The sequence below is a fragment of the Saccopteryx leptura genome, chromosome 11 (genome assembly GCF_036850995.1).
Source record: "Saccopteryx leptura isolate mSacLep1 chromosome 11, mSacLep1_pri_phased_curated, whole genome shotgun sequence".
Classification (NCBI taxonomy): domain Eukaryota; kingdom Metazoa; phylum Chordata; class Mammalia; order Chiroptera; family Emballonuridae; genus Saccopteryx; species Saccopteryx leptura.
The window spans coordinates 31,644,921-31,669,102 of NC_089513.1; the positions used below are offsets into that span (position 1 = coordinate 31,644,921).

General features: G+C 45.9%; 1 protein-coding gene across 11 annotated transcripts in view; it reads right to left on the bottom strand.

Annotated features, from left to right (window-relative positions):
- FHOD3 (formin homology 2 domain containing 3) overlaps nucleotides 1-24,182 on the bottom strand; it is a 488,187-nt gene that overhangs the window by 254,353 nt on the left and 209,652 nt on the right. For all 11 annotated transcript variants that reach the window (XM_066352679.1, XM_066352680.1, XM_066352678.1 and 8 more), the window contains exons 4-5: nucleotides 11,561-11,628; nucleotides 719-824 (exon numbers count right to left, since the gene is read on the bottom strand). In XM_066352679.1, the coding sequence (XP_066208776.1) occupies nucleotides 719-824; nucleotides 11,561-11,628 (174 nt within the window). The remainder of the gene's footprint in view (nucleotides 1-718; nucleotides 825-11,560; nucleotides 11,629-24,182) is intronic.

Consider the following 24,182-nt stretch of genomic DNA (forward strand, 5'->3'; position numbering starts at 1 on the left):
AAATGCAGGCTTTGCCCAAGCCTGCATTTAGTATGTCCTCTTCCTCACTAAATCAGAGATTATAAAGAACCTAGTTCATAGTACATTCTTTTTTCTTCACGTGAAAGTCAGTAAAATGAGCTCAGTCACTAATAACTAAAAATTGATAAAGCCTGATGAAGGTGTCATCTTTTGCTACAGAGTGGTTTCACCACCTTGCTTCTTAATCCAAGTCTTTTATTTTATTTATTTATTTTATTTATTTATTTATTTATTTTGTATTTTTCTGAAGTTGGAAACAGGGAGGCAGTCAGACAGACTCCCACATGCACCTGACCGGGATCCACCCAGCACGCCCACCAGGGAGCAATGCTCTGCCCATCTGGGGCCTCCCTCTGTTGCAACCAGAGCCACTCTAGCGCCTGAGGCAGAGGCCATGGAGCCATCCTCAGCACCCAAGCCAACTTTGCTCCAATGGAGTCTTGGCTGCAGGAGGGGAAGAGAGAGACAGAGAGGAAGGAGAGGGGGAGGGGTGGAGAAGCAGATGGGTGCTTCTCCTGTGTGCCCTGGCCGGGAATCGAACCCGGGACTCCTGCACGCCAGGCCGACGCTCTACCACTGAGCCAACCGGCCAGGGGCTAATCCAAGTCTTTTAAAAAGCCCTCAGCATTGAACTTCCTGGAGGGGGACCCCTGACCTCCCTTGTAGCGGGGCTGCTGCATGGCCCGTTGTGACTTACCCCTCAGAATGTAGTTCTGATAGTTCTGGTCTGCCTCAGCTCCCACCTTGATCAAACAGGTCAGACCTTCAGCCACCACAAATTCATGCACCAGATCCTTGTCATCCTGGCAGGAGAAGGGGAAAGAAAAAGACTTCAGATACTGTCCCAGTCCAGCCTCCATCCAGTCTGTGCTGTTAAAACTATGCACAAGCATTTGAATGAAGCCAGACTGACCCCTAAGACTGGTCTGCTCTATTCAAATGAAGCATCCCAACTGTGGCCAAAGGAATTTTACAACCAGTCTTGACATTGTTGTTTGTCAAAGACCAATTATTGCCTTCTGGGCAATCTAATAAAGACAAAGCAAACGAATCCCCTGACTCTGAAATATTTATAGTGTTCTGTTTCCCATTCTTCAAAAATCACCAGGCTCGGCCCTGGCCGGTTGGCTCGGTGGTAGAGCGTCGGCCTGGCATGCAGAAGTCCCGGGTTCGATTCCCGACCGGGGCACACAGGAGGAGCACCCATTTGCTTCTCCACCCCTCCCCCTCTCCTTCCTTTCTGTCTCTCTCTTCCCCTCCCACAGCCGAGGCTCCATTGGAGCAAAGATGGCCCGGGCGCTGGGGATGGCTCCTTGGCCTCTGCCCCAGGCGCTGGAGTGGCTCTGGTCGCAACAGAGCGACGCCCTGGAGGGGCAGAGCATCGCCCCCTGGTGGGCAGAGCGTCGCCCCCTGGTGGGCGTGCCAGGTGGATCCCAGTCGGGCTCATGCGGGAGTCTGTCGGACTGTCTCTCCCTGTTTCCAGCTTCAGAAAAATACAAAAAAAAAAAAAATCACCAGGCTCCTCCACAAGTCCGACATGGGACTAACCCATGGAGCTCAACAGATTTTAACAACAGGAAACATTCGATAGCAGCACAGACCATCAATGGAGGATTCAAAGCCCCTTGTGTGTTCCAAAAGACAGTCCTTCCAAAGGTATCAGAAGGTAGAAAAGACGTCTTCCCACTTCCTGAGCTGTGCACCTGCCAGACCAGCAGAGCGCAGACGCACTGTGTGCCTGGGGCAGCACACCACTCCTTGAAGGAGCCACTGTGTTCAGCCTGCAGACCTGACCGCAGAAGGCAAAACGTGGACGAAACCTCAGAGGTCATCAACTCCATGGTTCACAAAGCAAGGTCTCCAGACCCACGGGCAGAAAGAGTGTCACCTGGGGAACTCGTGAATGCAGACACCTGACCCAACCCCTAACTTACTAGATAGGAAAGTCCGCTGTGGGGCTCAGTGACCTGTGCTTACCAAGCTCTCCAGGTGACTCAGAGGCATTCAGATGTGCCTCAGCCATCCAGGAGATCTGCAGGTGCTCATATACGTTTCAACCCTGACCCCTTCACATGAGGATCATCTGGGAGCTTTTAAAGGAATAGGAAGCAGGGCCCTTCCTGGATGGACTTCACCAGAACTTCTGGGGGTGAGGTCTAGCCTTTGCTGTTAAAGTCCCCAGGAAATCCTCAAGGCTAGCGGGTTCAAGAACCACTGATCTAACCCTACCTCCTCTTTACAGAGAAGGATTCAAGAGCGGCAAACTTCGCCCAGATCGCCTCTGTCCCGCCGGCCCCTGAGCACGGTCCTTTTCCTGGAGCAGCCAATCCTACGGACAGCTAGGAGAGAGATTTTTCTCTGGCTGCTTCAGGAGATCTCCTCAGTCGGACAGTGCCGTGTTGCACATGCAACCAGGACAGGGCTGCAACACTCAACCTCAATTATAACAACAGAGCAAACATGAAAAAAAAAAACCTCAGTGATGTATATAGTAGAAAGCTTAATGGAATAATGAAAGGTTATTATTATAGGAATGGTTAGCAACCATGGTTTACCTCCAAAAAAAAGAAAAAATAATTTAGACGAACTGGCATCGTTCTCCCGTCTCTATGTTAAATCAGCTCCTCATTTTGATTTGATTTTATGGCATTTTCCAATTATATGGATGGAGGACTTGAGCTAAATGTGGGCAGGCCAGGCAAAGGCTCCCTTTGAATGGAGAAAGCACTCTCCACGTTCAGAGGGCACGGGGGGGGGGGGGGGAATGCTTGCGCCCTGAAGGTAATGAGAGACAGCTGTGTTAACTCAGACTTGAAGATAATCATGGCTTAGGAAAGCAAGAGAAAAATGGGACAATATCATGAGTTTTTGGAAAATTACTTTACACTCATCTGTATAAAGGAAATAAAAAATAATTCTCTCTCCATCCATATCCTTTTCCACCAGCATATGTGAAAAGTGAACATTTAGATGAGCTCATGTCTAGTCAGAAAGTTTTTCCAAGCATGTAACAAATGTTTATTACTTTAACTAAAACTAGATTCACACATGACTTCATGGTGAAAAAGTGAGAACAAGCTCTCAAGAAACCACTCAAGCTAATCACTAATATTAATATAGCATAGAGTTGACTGTCTGGCAAAGGTACTTTGAAAAAAACACTGGTCAGAGGAGATAGTGGATATAAAAATAATTCAGAACCCTAACTAAAATGTATGCACATATGTAGATAAGGCACTTAGGAAGTAGACATTTATGGATAATAAATGTGGAGAGTATCTTCCAAATTGGCAATGTACTAGGTTTTAAACACGTACCCTAAAATATAAAGGCATTGATAAGGGGTTCTTGAAACATTGGTTTCCAACTAGAACACAATCAAAATGTTAACACTGATAAGTGATTACCACCGCATTTCAGAATTTTCTTTAATAGCTGTTCATTAACCTGTGATCATGTTTTAAATACCTATTAGTCAAGAAATATTCAACTCAATCCAAACGACCAATAGCTCTAGTTTTTTGCCCCCTTGTAAGTCTAGTTGCAAAAAGAACCTCCACATCTAGACACAAGAGCTGATGGAGAGACCGGCTCATGGGTGTGAGAAGTGATTTGGTCCCAGACAGCTTGCAGCCTGTGTAATCCATTCAGCCCCCAGTGCATCTTTGCTCTGTGGTTTACAGATGTTTTGTGAACTCCTGGGTGGTCTTCCTGTCAGGTTATGAACTCATATAGCAAGCACCTTCTTCCTTACCTACACAGTGTAGGCAATGGATGCTCAAAAATATTTGCTTGACAATAGTAGAAGTAGCATCCTTGATGATGCGGAGAGACAACACTACAGAACAGGATTGGTGAGGGGATTTGCAACAAGACCTTAAACATGCTTATTTTTAAAATTTTTCACCATGGAAAACTTTAAACATATACAAAAGAAGACAGAATAATTTAGTGAACCCCTGGTGTCGATCAACTCACACCAATCCTATTTTATCTGTTATCCCCCCATCTGCTGTCATATTAATTTGAAGCAAATTCCAGACATCACATCATTTAATCCATAAGTATTCCAGTATGTATCGCCAAAATAGGTACTCTTTTTTTTTTTCTTTTTATTCAGTGAGAAGAGGGAGGCAGAGACAGACTCCCACATGTGCCCCGACTAGGATCCATCCAGCAAGCCCACTAGAGGGTTACGCTCTGCCCATCTGGGGCACCACTCAACCACTCAGCAACTGAGCTCTTCTTAGTACCTGAGGCGAGACCATGGAGCCATCCTCAGTGCCTGGGGCCAACTTGCTCCAATAGAGCCTTGGCTGCAGGAGGGGAAGAGGGGGAGAGAAAGGGGAGAGAGAGTGTGTGAAGTGAGAGGGGGAGGGGTGTAGAAGCAGATGGGCACTTTTCCTGTGTGCCCTGACCAGGAATCAAACCTGGGACATCCACATGCCAGGCCAAGGCTCTAGCACTGAGCCAACCAGCCAGGGTCATGACTCTTTTTAAAATTATGTACTCGCCTGGCCAGGCAGTGGCGCAGTGGATGGAGCAGGGGTCCCTAAACTACGGCCCGCGGGCCACATGCGGCCCCCTGAGGCCATTTATCCGGCCCCTGCCGCACTTCTGGAAGGGGCACCTCTTTCATTGGTGGTGAGAGGAGTATAGTTCCCATTGAAATACTGGTCAGTTTGTTGATTTAAATTTACTTGTTCTTTATTTTAAATGTTGTATTTGTTCCCGTTTTGTTTTTTTACTTTAAAATAAGATATGTGCAGTGTGCATAGGGATTTGTTTATAGTTTTTTTTTATAGTCCGGCCCTCCAACGGTCTGAGGGACAGTGAACTGACCCCCTGTGTAAAAAGTTTGGGGACCCCTGGGATGGAGCCTTGGATTGGGACGCAGAGGACCCAGCTTCGAAACTCTGAGGTCGCCAGCTTGAGTGCGGGCTCATCTGGTTTGAGCAAGGCTCACCAGCTTGAACCCAAGGTTGCTGGCTTTAGCAAGGGGTCACTTGATCTGCTGTAGCCCCCTGGTTAAGGCACATATGAGAAAGCAATCAATGAACAACTAAGGTGCTGCAATGAAGAACTGATGCTTCTCTTCTCTCTCCCTTCCTGTTTGTCCCTATCTGTCCCTCTCTATGTCTCTCTCTGTCTTTGTCACAAAAAAATAAAAAATAAAGTAAAATAAAATTATGTACTCATAATAAAAAATTAATACTTACTTATGTTATCAAATGTCCAGTCAGTGACCAAATTTCTGTCTCATAAATACTGTTTTCTTACAGTTTGTTTTAGGATACAAATAAGATCCATATGTGGCAATTAGTTGGTATAGTTTTTAAATGTCTTTTAATACATCTCTTTTTGTTTTCCTTGAAATTTATGTGTTGAAAAAACTAGGTCATTTGCCCACAGTCTGGGTTTTGTTGATTACATTCTTGTACCTTGGTCTTATTATTTATAAATTGGTTACTGCATATATAGGCATGATCAGATCCAGGGCTGATTTTGTTGCCTTGACAACATCGTTGACGGTAGTGTGGGTTTCCATGAGGACATACAAAATATCTGGTTTTGTCTCATTTCTGTCACAACAGCTCTTGGTCTCAAGGGCTATATCCATTAACTCATTAGGGGTTGCAAAGTTAAGATATTTTAATTCTAACACTCCTTCTTACTTCTTAGGTACGTAGATTATTTTTAAAAACAAAATGTCACCTCAACTACTGTTCGATTATCTAAAATTCACTTAAGAAGAGGCAAGATAGGCCCTGGCCGGTTAGTTCAGTAGTAGAGCATCGGCCTGGCATACAGGAGTCCCGGGTTCGATTCCTGGCCAGGGCACACAGGAGAAGCACCCATCTGCTTCTCCACTCCTCCCCCTCTCCTTCCTCTCTGTCTCTCTCTTCCCCTTCCACAGCCAAGGCTCCATTGGAGCAAAGTTGGCCCGGGCACTGAGGATGGCTCCATGGCCTCTGCCTTAGGCGCTAGAATGGCTCTGGTTGCAACAGAGCAACGCCCCGGATGGGCAGAGCATCACCCCTGGTGGGCATGCCGGGTGGATCCCGGTTGGGTTCATGCAGGAGTCTGTCTGACTGCCTCCCCGTTTCTAACTTCAGAAAATACAAAAAAAAAGAAAAAAAAAGAAGAGGCAAGATAAATATGAGATTCTAAAACTTTACCCATTTTCAAAATAATGAGCTGGATGCTAACATTTTCCAGTGATGAGCAATCTACTACGTTTATTTTTTCTAGTATCATTATCCTCTCATCAATACAAATACTTGATATGCTTTATATCATTTTAATTATCATCCTATTGATGCTTATATTGTCCCTTCTTTGGCCAGCCAGTGGGAGACTCTTCAACATGTTTCTGAGTTATTCTGGCAATAGTCCTAGTAGTATTTGATAGCTTCCTTTCTGTATTAAAGGTTCCAAGTTTATTTTACTCATTTCCTACACCAGACTTAGAATCAGCTATTTCTCCAAAGAGGTCTGGTTCCTTTCAGTATTTTTTTTTTTTTTTTTTTTTTTTTTATTTTTTTCCCCCCCCCCCCCCCGAAGATCCGGAAACTGGGAGAGACAGTCAGACAGGTACTCCCGCATGCGCCCGAACCGGGATCCATCCCGGCACGCCCACCAGGGGCGGGTGCTCTGCCCCCCAGGGGGCGATGCTCTGCCCCTCCTGGGCGTCGCCATATTGCGACCAGAGCCACTCTAGCGCCCTGAGGCAGAGGCCACAGAGCCATGCCCAAGCGCCCAGGCCATCCTTGCTCCAATGGAGCCTATGGCTGCGGGAGGGAAGAGAGAGACAGAGAGGGAAAGTAGCGGCGGAGGGGTGGAGAAGCAAATGGGCGCTTCTCCTATGTGCCCTGGCCGGGAATCGAACCCGGGTCCTCCGCACGCTAGGCCGACGCTCTACCGCTGAGCCAACCGGCCAGGGCTCCTTTCAGTATTTTAAGACCACAATCTTACTGACTGTGGTGCTTTTTGCTAATGGGTTGATCATTGTTTCTAATCTTTTTCCATAAACAGAGCTAGAAATATGCTTATTTGCTTGTTTGTCTGTTAAAATAATATACAACATGGGTTCAGTCTGACTCTTCCAATTAAGAAATATGGAGCTTTTAACTTAACCTCTTCTATCTTTTATTTCTCCCACACACCAAGAATCCTAACCTCTGAGAACTCTAAGAGTGACAAAATTGGGATCTCTCTTTCTCTCTGTCTCTCTCAAAATAGCAATACCAACAGCATGATTACCATACACATGTAAACAGTTCACTTTGAGTGTGTGGTTCAAGATGCACAAATTACAATGTTTTTAAAGTCACTTAGAATAGCTTTTCTCTGTGTGGTTCTGCCAACTGGATACTAAACAAAGTGAATACAGGTTTCAAAAGAAGTCAAGGCTGAACGGTGGACACAGTAGGAAGATGGAGGGACTAAGTGAGTTAGGGTGAGGAATGGCAGGGCATGGCCCTCTGGTGGCACAGTGACAGTCCAGCCCTCCTGCAGCAGGGACCTGAGTTTGAGAGGAGGAAGTAACGGAGGGTGAAGAGGTTTGGCTCTGTTCATCTAGGAATAAGGATACACAGATGGATACGTTGGAAGTGGAACTTCGGGACAAGTAATTAGTCAGTGAAGCACTGACTAAATTAGAGACAGGAAAGACTGAAGACAGACATCTATCTGCTGGGCTATTCAGCTCACCCAGTTCATTCACCTGGCACCAGACACTGTGCGAGGCCCCTAGGACTCAGCGATGGAACCCAGGGAACTCCCAGATGATGAGACTCAGTGCCCTGAAGTATCTTAAGTTCTGTACTTGACATAAGCACAGAGGACATCAAAAGTATTCAGAGGGGCCATGATTAGAGTGAGGGGTCATTTACTTTAGGGAGAGGCTCTCTGACAGGAGAAGCCAGGAGGGAAATTCAGAGATGTGGAGAATAGATGTGGGGTGACAATGCATTCTGGGATAAAAGCGCTAGGTCCAGGGGCAGGGGTACAGAAGAGAAAGGCACAGCTTGCTCCCAGAATGCAATCACGGTGAAACTTAGGATGCATTCAAGGACAGTGAGGTGTGCACAGAAGACAGATCCAGAAGGGCCTCGGTGTTATACTGAGAGCCCCAGAAGTAACCCAGAAGGCTACAAGGAACCAGCAAAAGAATGACTTCCCCAAACTCCTCTGGGAAGCACAGAATGGGTTGAACTGGGGAGGACCGAAAGCAGGCAGTGCCCGTGGATAGCTGTTTTAATTCTCCAGAAGAAACAGCCTGAACCAAGACACAGCCCAAACCCCAAGGCATCTTTCTGAGATGTGAAGCCTGAGAGCAATGACATAAAAGTCCACGCTGAGACAGACTGACACTGAGAAGGGACCCTGCTCTGGGAAAACCGTGGGGGCGTGGTCAAACAAGATGAAGGAAGAACAGGAGGAAAACACGCAGATGGGATGGATTCACTGGGGAACAAAACTTTTGTTGCATCCACAAAAACACTTGTTCTTACCTAATTCGAGTGTGCTGATCTCAAATCTGATATTAGTTTTTCTCTGTAAGTTACAGTTTTTTTGCAATTCAATATTTTAGGTTTTCGTCTTATTGTAAAATTTTGAACATTTAGTTTAACATAATGAAGTAGAATGTCTTCTTGGGCATCATCTTTGTGAAAAATATAATAATTTATAAAATGCAGTAAATACACTAATACACTAAAAGATATGATTGCAGCAAAATTTGTCTACAATTTTGAAATAGAACATATTAAAACACTTATTTTAATCATAAAATTTGTGCAAAACTTATTTAAATTCTATTCAGGCAAAAATTTGCATTTGTAGCTCTTGTGTTTGTGTACTTGTTGAGGACAATCTTGTTTGATGCTCCAGCAGTCGTCTGCTCATCACTACCAGCTCCAAGATTTTCGGGAAACTTATCAAGGTGACTGACTGTTCAGGAAGTGAATCTTAATGCTCATGTTCCATCCAATGTCGCGGAAAGCCAACAGCATCCTTTGAACCAGAAGTTCATAGTTTTCTGTTTTTTGTTGCCAAGGAAGTTCTTTGTAGCTGCCATAAAAGACTGCCATGCTGCTCTCTCCTCCTTATTCATCTTCCTGGCAAATTCTTTGTCATGTATAAGGGTTCAAATTTGAGGTCCATCGAATACACCTGCTTTTACCTTCTTGAACGACAAGGCAGGAAAAGCAGAAATAATATGTTGAAAGCATTCACTTTCTCTATTCAAAGCCTGAACAAACTGCTTCATTAAGCCAAGTTTGATGTGAAGTGGGGGAAAAATGATCTTGTCTCAATTAACTACAGGTTCATTCACAATATTTTGCATCCCTACTTCCAGAGTTTCAGGTTTCGGCTACTCCTTCTGTGTCCAGTGTTTCTCCTGAGCTCGGCTGTCCCACAAACACAGATAGCAAGGATACTTCGTGAAACCTCTCTGTTGTCCTAGCAGGAAATTTATCATTTTAAGATCCACACAAATGATCCAGTTATGCTCCTCATACTTCAGAAAGTCGGGGACAATTTTTATGTCATTCTTACTAAGTCATTCAATTTGGGTTGACTAAACTGCTGAGGGGTTAATGACTGCTTGGCATCAGAAGAAGACCCTTCATATTCTACAACCATCTCCTCATGCATCTTACCAAAATACACTTGATCACCATGTTCACTTTCTTCGTCCTTAGAAGAAATAAAACCATTGAAAACTGGAACCAGGAGTGTCTCAGAGTGTGGGATAGGTCATATTGCTGAAGGAACATTAGGATATGCGATCGTATGCCGTTTATTCTTGCCGATGCCCTTTGTATGGATCAGACAGAAATACCAGTCACTGCTGTGGTCCTTAGGTTCACGCCAAACCATGGGAATACCAAAAGGCATTTCTTTGTGTTTCCCTTTTGTCCAGTCACGAAGCATTTCCTCACAATTATGACACACAATATGAGGAGCCCAATTCTTGTCTTGATTGCCAAGGGGAACTTGAAAATAGGCAATATATGCACGTGTCACAGATGATGAAATATTGCGCCTTGATGTTGAAGTGTGTAACAGCCACATATATAACAGAAGGTGTCAGGACTATTTTTACATTTACACCTACTCGAAGAAGCCATGATTCGATCTTAAAACAAAATAAGAGGGTGTTTTTTATCAGATAATAATTTTTTACATTTAAAAACAACTACAATTATGTAAAAGTGATGTTTGTAAAACATTAATTGCCTTGTGGTTATGTTCAATCCAAGAGTCGTTGCCCTTTAACTCCAATTTAAAAACCAATGCATGCCATTAACTGTAACAAAAAGAAATTAAAATTGCACAAAAACTAGAGCATGCACCCCAAAAAAATGGATTTCAGATTTGGAATCAGTGATGCAGAAATATATAGAAAGAGTTCTAAAACTTCATGCAACAGAAAATGGAAATTATTAGTTCCCCAGTGTTGTTGACCTGCCCATTTGCCTATTCCCTCTCAAACAGGAAGACACGAAAGGGTCTGCCACGCTAGCTAAAACAATCACTGACAAAGGACATCTTTTAAATATGTAGATAAAACTATATATTTAACTGAGGAGAAGTGGAATCTACCCCAGAGTTCAACATCATAATGGAAAGAACAACAAATACATTCAGACACAGGCTCAATGCAAATGCCATCTCCTCCACGAAGCCAGCTCCTGATCCTGCCTGGGCAGAGCAGCTCGTCCTCCTCCCCTGACTTTCTGTCTCTCTCCTCTGCCGTGTCATGTGTGTGACAACCTCGAAGCTCATCTGCACACCTGTTTCCGCCCTCTTCACTGAGCTTGTGACTTTGTCAGGGCAGGGACCTAGGGAAGGCTCAGGAGAGAAGGGCTAGATGGACCCGAGAGAGACGCTGGCACATGTGCACAAGGGGTCGTGTTCTAGCAGCGTGTTTACAAGAGCAAAACCCTGGGAATAAACCCAACCATCTGCCAAGAGAAGAATGAACAATGGAACCTGTGCTTCATTCACGCGATGGAACAGTCACTCGGGGCTGCGCCAGTCATGCCTACGTCTATCCGCTCTCGGCGAGTAAGGTCAAGTATGACGCATGTGGCATGGTAACATAGATATTAAATCAACACAGAAGAATATGACATTGCTGGGAATATTCACCATTAGTAAGGAAACATACACATGCATGATAAACACCAAATGGAACAATCAGTCGGTAGGGACCTGGGGGTGGGTTCGGAAGGAAAGCTGGTACTGCGGAGCAGAACACAAGACTTCGATTAATCCATAGTAGGTTTTTCTTTTTAAAAGTCTGAAGTAAATATGAAAAAATATTATGATTTAATAAAATTGTCTTTACTTATTATGTTTGAAATAGTTGATATGGTAAAAACACTCTCAACTGGTATTTTGACCTAATTTACATTGTAATTTAAAGAGACTTTTCTGTAATCACTAAAAGGTGTAACCTTGTCTGGGTCTCATTCCACAGCAATGCAAACACAGAACCTGAGAGCACTCTTTTTTCTTTTTTTACCTGAAATATCTGCTTCAGGGAGAAAAGGGCCCTTCTTAAATCACGTCCACTGGAGTTGTACAGTTTTTCTGAAATAAAGAAATAACATATAGAAATTAATTGAATTGACTCAAAAGATGGTAAAAACACAGAGAGGATATGAACAGCTACAGAATTTCCACTGGAAAGGGGAGTACACCGGCTCCGTGTCATTCAGGATACAGGCCTCACCTCCAACACCGCAGAACACATCTGGGCGGTTACAGGGGACAGGAAGCAGGTGTGGGGGGGATGAGTTACAGAGAATGATGCCCAGATCTGCACCCTCAGACTTCACCCTCCCTCTCTCCAGATCTCTATGTCTAGCTATTTATAGATCATTACACTTGTTGGTGAACTGTGTCCAAAAAAACAACACAGCTTAAACAGAAGTCACCCTTCCACCAGCCTCCTTCCTGGCCTCACAGCCCTGATCCACCATGCTGTCAGTGGCTGGGCTGAGAAAGCTTTGTGGTGCCTTCTTTTCTCTGGGGACTGATGGTCCCCTCGAGAGACCCAAGGCAAGTATGGTGGCTCTAAGCACGGACCGGCTCTTTTGATGACAGGAACCCAGCCTCAGCTCTGCCTGCACCCGACCTCTCCCTCATGTTCAAGGTTGGGCCCTGGCTCTGTGCAAGGTAGATGAAGGAGCCCTGACTCAATATTCTCTGGCTCAGGACTCCTGCCAACTTCTACAACCCCACTATTCAGTGGATCCCGTTTAACATTTACTAATTAAGCCAGGCCGTGTGAATAAGGAGGTGAACTTGACTCAGGACCCATCCTCCAGAGGTCCCAAAGCAGCAGGATAAATAGATGAGTGATCCACAATGACCAGGTAGCCACTGTGTAGCTCTACAAAGTGGTGAAGGCACACAGGAGGAAGGGAGAGTGCAGTCCCACCGGGGTAATCAGGATGCCTGGGAGCATGGATTCTGCTCGGCTTCTCAGACCCAAGCTTGGCCCTGACTCAGGTGGCTCAGGTGCCCAGGATTGGGTTCCTCACACCAGATATTAGATTGCCCCGTTATAAATCATCCAACACGTCACATATTTCCTGAGTACCTGCCAGACACTATTCTGGGCACGGAGGGTACAGCAATCAAGAACGAACATAGTAAGAGCAAATGTTGTGTTTTCATTTTTATTTGATTCAAAATTAAATGAATGTTGAATATTTCATTCCATTCAAAAGGAATAACTTTATCCTGTGATTTTTTTGAACTATGGTTTATTTAGAAGTACAATATTGCTTAAATTACAGATATTTGGGGATTTTCCAGTTTAATTTCTCTATGCTGAGAATATATATTTTATATATTAATTATTTAAATTCATTAAGTTGATTTTATGGCCCAGAATTTTTTCATATTGGTGAATGTCTAAGGCACACATGAAAAAAATGTATATTCTGCTCTTATTGGGTGGAGGTTCTATAAATATCCAAGTTCAAGTGATAGTGTTGATAAGGTCTTCTATTCTTTTTTGTTTTGTTTTGTATTTTTCTGAAGTTGGAAACAGGGAGGCAGTCAGAGAGACTCTCGCATGCGCCCGACTGAGATCCACCTGGCATGCCCACCAGGGGGCAATGCTCTGCCCATCTGGGGCGTTGCTCTGTTGCAACGATAGCCATTCTAGCGCCTGAGACAGAGTGCATAGAGCCACCCCCAACGCCTGGGCCAACTTTTCCTCCAATGGAGCCCTGGCTGCAGGAGGGGAAGAGAGAGACAGAGGGGAAGGAGAGGGGGAGGGGTGGAGAAGCAGATGGGCAACTCTCCTGTGTGCCCTGGCCGGGAATCGAACCCGGGACTCCTGCATGCCAGGCCGATGCTCTACCACTGAGCCAACCGGCCAGGGCTAAGGTCTTCTATTCTTACTGAATTTCTATTTACCTGTTCTATATTTTACAATGAAGGGAGTGTTAGAAATCAACTATTATCGTGGATTTGTCAATTTCTTCTTTCAGCTTTACAAGTTTCTCTTAGGTCCTTTGACATTCTGTTGTTAGGTGCACTCACAATTAGGTTGCTATGGCTTCCAGGTGAATTGACCTTTATGTTTATGTAATGTCTCTCTTCACCCCTGGCAATATTCCTTGTTTTAAAGGCTACTTTTCTAACATTTTCTCATACTAATATGGTAGGTTAGTGTGTGGTTAGTGTTTCTAGGGTATACCTTTTTCCATCCTTTTATACTTCACCTATCTATGTAGAGTTTCTTGTGGATGTGGTTGCAACCTGTTTTTACCCAATCTGGCAATCTTTATCTTCTAACTGGTCTGCATTCACTGTCTTTCTAACCTCGAGAACATCACAACTGGCTCCTCTGTGGCTCTGACAGAAGACCCTCAGGGAGGCCTGACGGTGCCCCCTACCCTTTGATGAGAAACAAATGCCAGATCTTTGAGTACTGCCAAAAAACTCTTCCCTCAGCCCTGGCCGGTTGGCTCAGCGGTAGAGCGTCGGCCTGGCGTGCGGGGGACCCGGGTTCGATTCCCGGCCAGGGCACATAGGAGAAGCGCCCATTTGCTTCTCCACCCCCTCCCCCCTCTCCTTCCTCTCTGTCTCTCTCTTCCCCTCCCGCAGCCGAGGCTCCATTGGAGCAAAGATGGCCCGGGCGCTGGGGATGGCTCCTTGGCCTCTGCCCCAGGCACTAGAGTGGCTCTGGTCGCGGCAGAGCAATGCCCCGGGGGGCAGAGCATCGCCCCCTGGTGGGCGTGCCGGGTGGATCCCGGTCGGGCGCATGCAGGAGTCTGTCTGACTGCCTCTCCCTGTTTCCAGCTTCAGAAAAATACAAAAAAAAACCTCTTCCCTCTTCTTTTTCTGCTATATCTTTTAATTAAAACAAACTAGAATTTCTACTCAAAGAGGACTTTTCATTCCAATTGTCTTTAATTCTTTAAAAATACTTACCATTATTCATTAAATAAGTTTTAATTCCAAATGCTGAATAATAAAATAGTATGATTCCCAGGTAATAATTATTTCTTTGATGTGAGAAAATTATCCCTACAGACTTCAGAAAGAGATTCCCAAAATGTAATGCAGTATTTTTTCATATCAAAGCTCAAAAGATCAGCCAACTTATATAAGAATATTATGTATTTCTCCTGAAATGACCTTTAAAACATTTTGTTTTGTTATTTCATAAATTATAAAGCGCTAGGTGAGGTCTAGATCAAAAATCTATCCATCTGGCGTCTAAGTGGTAGTTTTTTGTTGTTCTTCTTGTTATTTTTTTTTACCTTTTATAACAGTGATAAACAGTGAAGTTACATTTTTATGAAGAAAGATCCCTCTCCCAAAGTACTGCAAACCTTTTCTTTTCCTATGCAACCAACACTTAACAAATGTCATTAGTTGGTCCCTAGATTATATGAGAGCAATACTGGAGTCATCACCATGGTGGTTGAAAGTTAAATGAACAAATGCTCATTCAAAGAAATAGTACTCTAGATTACTGCTTTTTGGAAAGGATAATTGATATTATAACTCTACAAAGAACCAACAACATGGTGTAAAATGAAATAACAGGGCTTACTTAAAGCAACATTGCATCTATTTTAAAAAACATTGTGGTACCAAAAAGCTTCTATACCCTACCTGGCTTGTTCTATTGATTCTTATTTTATTTTTAAATTGCAGTTGATGTGCAATATTGTATTAGTTTCAGACATTGTATAGTGATCAGACATTTATAAACCTTAGGAAGTAATCACCATGATAAATCTAATAACCATCTGTCACTATACAGTTATGATATTATTGACTATATTTCCTATGCTGTACTTTACATCCCCATGACTAATTTTATAACTGACAGTTTACACCTCTTAATCTTCGTCAGGTTTTTTGCCTCTCCCCCAAACCATGCCATCTGACAATCATTAGTTTGTTCTGTTTCTATACGTTTGTTTCTGTTTTATTTTGTTTGTTCATTTGTTTTGCTTTTTTAGAATCACTATATAAGTGAAATCATGGTGTTTGTTTTTCCTCTGACTTATTTCACTTAGTTTCATCTTTGTTGTAGCAAATGACAAGATTTTCTTCTCCTTTATGGCTGAATAATACTCCACAGCTTCTTTACCCATTATCTATCAGTTACAACTAAGTTGCTTCCTTATCTTGACTACTGGAAATAATGCTACAATAAACAGAGGGGTGCATAAATCTTTTCAAATTAGTGTTTTTATTTGCTGAGTCATATGGTAGTTCGCCTTGTAATTTTTTGAGAACTCTTCATACCATACTATTTTCCACAGTGGCTGCACCAGTTTACAATCCCACCAACAGTGCACAGGGGTTCTCTTTTCTCCACATCCTCTCCAACACTTATCATTTGCCCTTTTGATAATAGACATTCTGACACAATGGGATCTCATTGTGGTTTTTATTTGCATTTCCTTGATTAATGATGTTGAACATCTTCTCATGTGTCTGTTGGCCATCTGTATGTTCTTTCTGTTGATTTTTTAACATGAAGACACCACTGTTTACTAAGAGGTTAGGAAGGATTAAGGATAAAGGACATTTGTAAATGACATAAAATGTCATTTTATGAGAGTCACAATTCCTGCTGGTAGAAAAGGAGCCGACAGATGTTTCACCACATCAGACACTACAATCAAACGAAAGACTGCTGACAGCCCTTTGATGTGGTTCAGGGAGAAGGAGAAGCATTCCTTCACACAGCCTAGGGTCTGGCTACCTTGCTGTGGGCTAGCCACAACTGTAGGTGTTGTAGTCTGCAGCTTTAACTGCTGGGAAATACTCTTGAGTTCAAGGAACTGACTGCTCCACTTGTGCTGCATACTGGCTCACTATACAGAAAGTCAGACTGTGGTTCTGGGGCCCTCCCCTTCAACTTAGACTAGAGTGTGAAGGAGCAGAGTATGGACTGCCAGCTTCCAAAGGATATGCTTGATGTCACTCGTGGATGCATTCCCTATTGAACATCAATCATTCCTTCTTTAGAAGCAGCCTGTCTATGCAGATTTCAGGTATAATTCTCAGTCCTGGGTTATAAGGCTTCCTCAGTGTAGAATGACTGATGACCTTGCTGCTTCCTTGTTCTGTTATCAGTGTCCACAGACTCTGCTTTCTTTCTGTGGATCTTAGGTGCATGCGTCTGTGGGCCTGTGTGTGCAAATGCAGGTGCCCATCTGGCTTCCGCCCGTGAATGATGGAGCAGACCTTGAAGGCCCTCTGCCCACCACCTATACCTGACACTCTGCCCACCACCTATACCTGACACTCTGCCCACCACCTATACCTGACACTCTGCCCACCACCTATACCTGACACTCTGCCCACCACCTATACCTGACACTCTACCCACCACCTATACCTGACACACTGCCCACCACCTATACCTGACACTCTGCCCACCACCCATACCTGACACTCTGCCCACCACCTATACCTGACACTCTGCCCACCACCTATACCTGATACACTGCCCACCACCTATACCTGACACTCTGCCCACCACCTATACCTGACACACTGCCCACCACCTATACCTGACACACTGCCTACCACCTATACCTGACACTCTACCCACCACCTATACCTGACACACTGCCCACCACCTATACCTGACACACTGCCCACCACCTATACCTGACACTCTACCCACCACCTATACCTGACACACTGCCCACCACCTATACCTGACACTCTGCCCACCACCTATACCTGACACTCTGCCCACCACCTATACCTGACACTCTGCCCACCACCTATACCTGACACACTTTGTAGACTGTGCTAATGGCTCCCACATGCCAAGGGAGGAAATGTGTGCACATTGTCTGAAAATCAAGCAATGTGAGAGGAAAAGGACCCCACGTGCAGAGCTGGGGTAGGGGATGCTGGAGCCCACCCTAAATCAGCAAGAGAGCAGCTCCAGAGACTGCACCTGTGTGTGAATGTCACACTTCTCCCAGGAGCTCAGATGTTCTCCCTTCTTTTCTTTGTCCACCTTGGTTATGAAATGCCAAATGGGGGTTGGGGGATGCAGTCCCTCTCGGGGGACAATGCAGGGAGAAAACGGATCCTGCCACCCCAGGCTCAGCTTGAGAGCACTAAGTCAGAGCATCCGGAAAAAGGTGCCTGAGCGAAACGTGGGTCCCTTCCTGGTGAATACCAAACAAGCACAAAATCAAAGCCAAAGCAGAAGCCTTGTGTGTGAAATGGGTGGAAGGAACTGAGTGCTGATTAGCAGTTACAAAAGAGTCACCGGATTGTAAAGCACAGCATAGGGAATCAAGTCGATAGTATCATAATAACTACGTACGGCGCCAGGTGGGTCCTGAAAATATAAGGGGGCCACTTTGTAAAGTATATGATTGTCTAACAATTATGCTCTACACCTGAAACTAATACAATATAATATTGAAAATAAAAAACAACAACAAAAAATGTCAGGCTGGGACCAGGTTGGAGTACCAGAGGTTTGTCATTCTCCTGAAGCTTTTTTTTTTTTTTTTAATTTATTCATTTTAGAGAGGAGAGGGAGAGACAGAGAGAGAGAGAGAGAGAGGAGAGAGAGAGAGAGAGAGAGAAGGGGGGAGGAGCTGGAAGCATCAACTCCCATATGTGCCTTGATCAGGCAAGCCCAGGGTTTTGAACCGGCGACCTCAGCATTTCCAGGTCGACGCTTTATCCACTGCGCCACCACAGGTCAGGCACTCTCCTGAAGCTTTGAGACTGCCAGGTGGGAGGTATGCAAATAAGGCCCCACCTCCCACCAGGACAACCGCTAAGGGGTGGCCCATAGCTCAGGCTGCAGGAGCCCCATGCAAGGGGCACAGCCAGGGCCAGCAGTTGGAAAGACGCTGTGGGGGTTGATTATAAATTCAGCAACTAGTGCTCGGCAAACAAGTGGATGGGTGCGTTGACTCTCCCCCTTTCCAGGATGAACAGACCTGAAATACGCTCATCTGTGGGGGATAGCCTTTGAGTAAAGGGCAATTAGGAGCCTATATTGGGTGGGGAAAGGAGGTGTGATCACATCATTTGTTAAAGTCTACATAACTGCCGTCCCAAATTTTCTCTCCACGGTTCCTACCTTCTAAAATGAAACATGCTCCTTTAAGAGATATACAAAATGTATGACAGTCTAAACTAGACTATGATAACGTGGAGGAGAGGGCAAATTAGTTAAAGGCCAGTGGGAACCATTCCCACTCTGTCGTTAGGAAGGAACCCGCATGGCCCGCAAATATCAGCACTGAGAAGCGCAGCCCGAGAGGCCCTGCACTTCCTGCTCTGCCAGGGCGAGTGCAGACACTTCCATGTGGAGGGGGGGGGGGGGGGGGGGGGTGGGGGAGGAGAGTCCAGACATTCTAAGGAACCAGTGAAAAAATTAGCACCAACTTACATCGGCACAAGAATGTGGAGGGGAGGAACCAAAGGCATCTGTGAGTGTGTCGAGGGAAGTGGGAGAGTGAAAGATACATCTTGAATAGCATGTTCAGGCTGTTAAAATCACAACTTGAAGACAAATGGTTACAATGTGGCCTTCTCTCATCAAGTGTCAAACATATTAACCAAGTGAAACATAGCCAAGACCACGGAGGCCCTCCTCTGCACAGGGAGACAGTGACTTTCCTTTTCCCTTCAGGCTGCTGCAAAAGACATCCCATTGAGGAGGGAGATTATTCCTAGGCAAAATGCCCGTGCCTCTATTTAAGGATCTGTTTGCACCAGTTACAGACAATATAACCATCATGATTTTTCAGGCGCAGCTGCGAGACACGAGTTCCTCCTTTGCCAGGATGTAGAAGCATGGCATCTGCTCTTCAGGCTCATCAAGGCCAGAGGGCTGGGGAAGACCAGCTCTGCGGAATGTGACCAAAGACAGCCCGCGGGACCCTGGTGGCCAAGCTCGGGTGATGCTCCCTTCCCCGCCAGGAAGCCCACAGCACAATTACTGTCAGCACAAAGGCAAAAGAATTCCACTCTGGAAACTCTTCCCATGGACTCAAACATGACATGTGACGCACTGAGGACTGGGACGTACAACCCATTGCAACCTGCGACCATTGCTTCACTATCGCCCGTTGATATTTAAAGGGGGAGAAAAGAGTGGCACAGTGGAAATGCTATTTTTCAGTGAAAACATTGCTTGGTCAGATTTTGGAAATCACCTTTCTCCAGTGATTTTTAAGCTTTTGGAGTCAGATGCATTTGAAAGTCATGTATAAGCCATAAAATGATATTCAGATACTAAACGTTAATGTGACCTATGGGCCTTCAGGAGATCCTATGGACATGAAGTTAGAATCCTTGATCTAGTACAACACCTTCCTTTCACAGGCGTCGAAACTAAGGCCAGAGAAGTGACACGGTTGCTGTCCCTGGCACTGGGATTAGTGGCTCTCAGAGGAGGGAGGGAGTAACTGAAATGGCTAGTAGAAATGGAATTGGCTATACGTTCTGTCTGTACATGGAAAAATAAACACTGGGCCACTACAAGTCACTCACATGCTAACCGTGACACTCAAGTATCCACGAAATCCCGAGAGAAAACACACCCAGAGGAAAGCAAGGATCTGGTTCTGGAGGCGGGCTGTGAGAAGCAGTGCAGGTGACAGCAGGGACCCCAGGGAGCCCTGCTGCCCCACCCCTCAGCCGGAAGCAGCCAGATCAGCCTGTGGGTAAAGAGGGTAAAGGTCAATGACAATAAGTGAGACCTGATGAAACAAGACTGCTTAAGAAGACCTTCATTAAACCCAAATTCCCTTCCTTAAACCCAAATTCACTGTAAGTGCTTATTTGTAACATAATCCTTACAATATTCCTTTATTGATTACTTACTAAGCAGGTATTCTGCTGAGGTTGTTACAAGGGCAAATGAAAACAGTCTTAGTTATCAAAAGAGTTGATGGCCTAATAGAGGAGACAGACATGTCCCCCAATAATGCCAAGGCCACGTGAGAAGGTAACGGCACCACTATAGGGCCACAGAGGAAGGGAACACCCGTGAGCCTGGGCTAAGTGTGGAGATTCAGACGAGCTGACAGCAGACTTCAAAGGCAAAGGCAAGGTTAGCCACAGTGAGAGGCGCCGTGCAGGAGGGGAGGCTGGAGGAGGGAGGACACAGCCCAGGGGAGCAGCGGGCTCAGGAGGGACAGCCGCTCAGCTGTCGGAGGGACAGCGGGCTCAGCAGGGACAGACGCTCAGCACGGCCAGTGCGTCCACAGGCTGGGGCAGTGACGGCCTCGGGCTGGGGACACGGGGAGAGTCGGCACAGGGAGGGGTTCTCGCTGCCATGTCACTGAGTCCCCACTTTCTGTCTCACAGGCAGTGACAGGGGGTTTGAGAGGTTCCAAGCCGGGAAGGGAGCCCACAAAGCACGATTTTATCACGTTCACGGCTGGCACGGCGAGCCAGGGCCGGTGAGCAGGAGCGGCAGTGGGTCAAGGCAGGAAGCCCGTCAGGGGGCCTCTGAAACCACTCAGCGAGGGATGGTAGGTCTGTGGGAGCAGTGAGGGCAGGTTGGAAGGGGTGGTCTGAGGGAGATGGAGCGACGGACCTGAGTGTGGGACGGCGGACGAAGGGCTCCCAGAGTTCCAGCTTGGCTGACTGAACTTGCCGGGGGGGGGGGGCACTCCCTGAGAAATGGGCCACTGGGGAACTGGGCAATCTGTGCCCTGAACACCCTACGAGTGTTCCCAACCACTATGTACGGATGAGAAGAGGCTGATGGGGGGGGGGGTGATTATTTGAAATATGGTGTTGGAGGAGAGCCCTACAGATAGTCTGAACCACCAGAACGATGAACAAGTGGACCCTAGAGCACTGAAACATTGCCGGGGGCAGGGGTGGGAACGGTAAAACTGAAGCTGTCCAGGGTTCTCTGGAAAAGACATCAATGCTGGGAAAAATAGAAGGAAGTGGGAAAAGAGGAAGACCAAATATGAGATGGACTGACTCCATCAAAGAAGCCATAGGCATGAGTCCACAGGAGCTGAGCACCACTGCTGAGGGCAGGACGTTACTCATTCACAGAGTTGCCAGGAGTGGGAGCTGACTCAATAACGTGTAATACCCACAAAAGAGCTCAAAGCTGTCCTTGAATCTCTGGGGTCAGAAGAGGCCTAATGCCCCAGCGCTCATGCGCTGGGCTGGACCAGGGTGTCCTGCTTCTTCTGCCACACCCACCCTGGGTGCCAGTCAGCTGCTCCTGGAGGAAGCCTTCAGCCTCTCAAGCCTCTTGCTGCGAAGTCCAAGCATTCACACTTGTCACAGAGGGCTGCAATCAGTTTCAGTAATGGTGCTGTTTTAATTGTCTATTTTTTCATACCACAAATCAGCCGTTATTACTATTTTTTTACAGTGTTTCTCCAAATATTTCCAACAAGTAAGGATCCTTTTGCAGTTCACCTCACTAAACTGTAAGCTCCTTAATGTCAGAACCTGTGAATAACTTGCCTTCATAACTCAAGTACCTAATATCTCAATAATGACTGATTGACTGACCAAGTTGACTCTGACACCTGGAAATAGAACCTCAGAGGATCACATATCTTCCAGATTCCTAATGCCCCCAACATCTGGCTGATGGCAACTTCACAGGTTAGTCAAACCTAAGCACATTCCAGAGTCTGGCCTTCAGTGAATGGGTCCAGCCCCCAAGGTCACTGCCCCACTTGGCCACGTCCCTCTGGCCAATCTGCCAAGGAAGATGTGAAAGTCACATCCATACTCAAAACTGCCAACCCTCGGAAACAACCAAGATGTCCTTAGTTGGGTGGCTAGATCAATAAAATGTGGTATTTCAGACAATGGAATACTATTTAGCGATAAAAAGAGTTGAGCTATTAAGTCACAAAAGTATATGGAGGAACCTTAAATGTTTATGCCGAGGTTCAGGGGCAGAGAGAGACAGATGAATAGGAGAGGTGGGGGGCTTGAGGGGGGAAGTGGAACTATTCTTGGGATACTATAACGATGGATACATGCAATGATATATTTGTCCAAGCCCATAGAATGTACAACACCAAAAAGCTTAACCCTAATGTAAACTGTGGTCTTTAGTTAATAATAATGCAACAATATTGGCTCATCGATTATAACAATGTATTACATTCATGTAAGATATTAATGGGGGATTAGGGGTTGGAAGGATATAGAGAAATTCTCTGTACTTTTCACTCATTTTTTTCTGTTCTCCAAAGCTGAACCCACAGGGAGTAAGAGGTTATGAGTTTGGAGATTACGAAGGACACTGCTCTCCTTACAATCCCTTTCTGCACCCATGCGACCTCAGGCCCGAAATTCCCATGTGCACTTATCAGACCTCCCATACCAGAGCCAACTCTCATCCATGCCTTTTCCTTCCTGCCCCTGGCAGTGTCTGGCAATGGTCAGTTCTTAGTACATGGCTGATGGACACAGGACATGTTCTACTGCCTGAGCCCAAGAATCTATCGACGTATGATCCCCCAAAAGGTCCAAGGGTGGGTTTTGGGTGTGTCTGTACATATGGTTATAGCACAGGTCTATAGCCTTCTCTGGCTTCCAAAGGGCACAAAAAACTTTTAGGACCCTGGACACTCCAGGATGCTTCTCTGTATCACTCAGCAGGCCATTCTGGCTCTTTCCTTTTTCCAGACAACCAACAGCCACTTGTGGGTTCCTAAGGCCAAGCCAGGCAGGGGAGTGAAAAAGACAAACAAGGCACCATCTTGCTTTGTAAAGCTTGGAGTCAGTGGAACAAACAATTTGTCAGCAGAGGACAGCGGGCACTGCAGACACTGACAGAGAGGACACTGCAGAGGAACAGGGAGGTGCCAACATGTGGAAGCCACCCCCCAAAGTGGCAAACAACTTCCAAGAAGCTATCACCAAGAGGCTGCACCAGGCTGAAAATTATACGATTTTGTGCATGGTTGTCTGTCATCACCATCTTGCTGAGCCCCACCCAGCTTCCCAGTTTGTTACCTTGGAAACCATGCTGCCACCCTTTTCATCTTTACTGAGGAAAACAGCCCAGGCAGGGCCACGTACCTCTGGGTCTGAATTCCCTCGAAGGAAACACCGCCCCGGCCTGAGGGAGCTGGTTGGTTAGCTTTGGGCCCCAGCAAAGTGCACTCCCGTCTGCTCCCATCTTGGCTCTAACAAAACTCTTCCTTCTCAGGGGCAGAAAGGCTGGGGTCAGCCAGTGTAGGCCACTTAATGAATTGAAATTCTGTTTAAAACACGCCTTCTTTTTTTTCCAGGGATCAAAGAATGGTGGCAAAGAGTCCTTAGAGACCGTCCAGTCGGCCACCTCCCTCTGCGGAAAAGCTAACCGCTTGCCCGGGCCACAGAAGCCCTGCACCTGTGCGGAGAGGGGTCAGCGCCCCCACACTGCCCCTCTCAGAAGGCTGCTGACCCGGGGGAATCAGATCATTAGCATCTGAAACGTAGCGAAGACACTCAGAGGCAACCAGTCGAGTGACAAACAGGTGTGGGGACCTTTTACTTCCAATGAACTGTTTCAAAACTCTGCTCCTCTGTCTCCAGGGCTCCCTCCCCAGTGCCTTGGCTGCCGGCCTTCCTGCCTTCTCCTCTCTTTCTACACTTCCTTCTTCCTTTGTTCTCTTCTCCCCAAA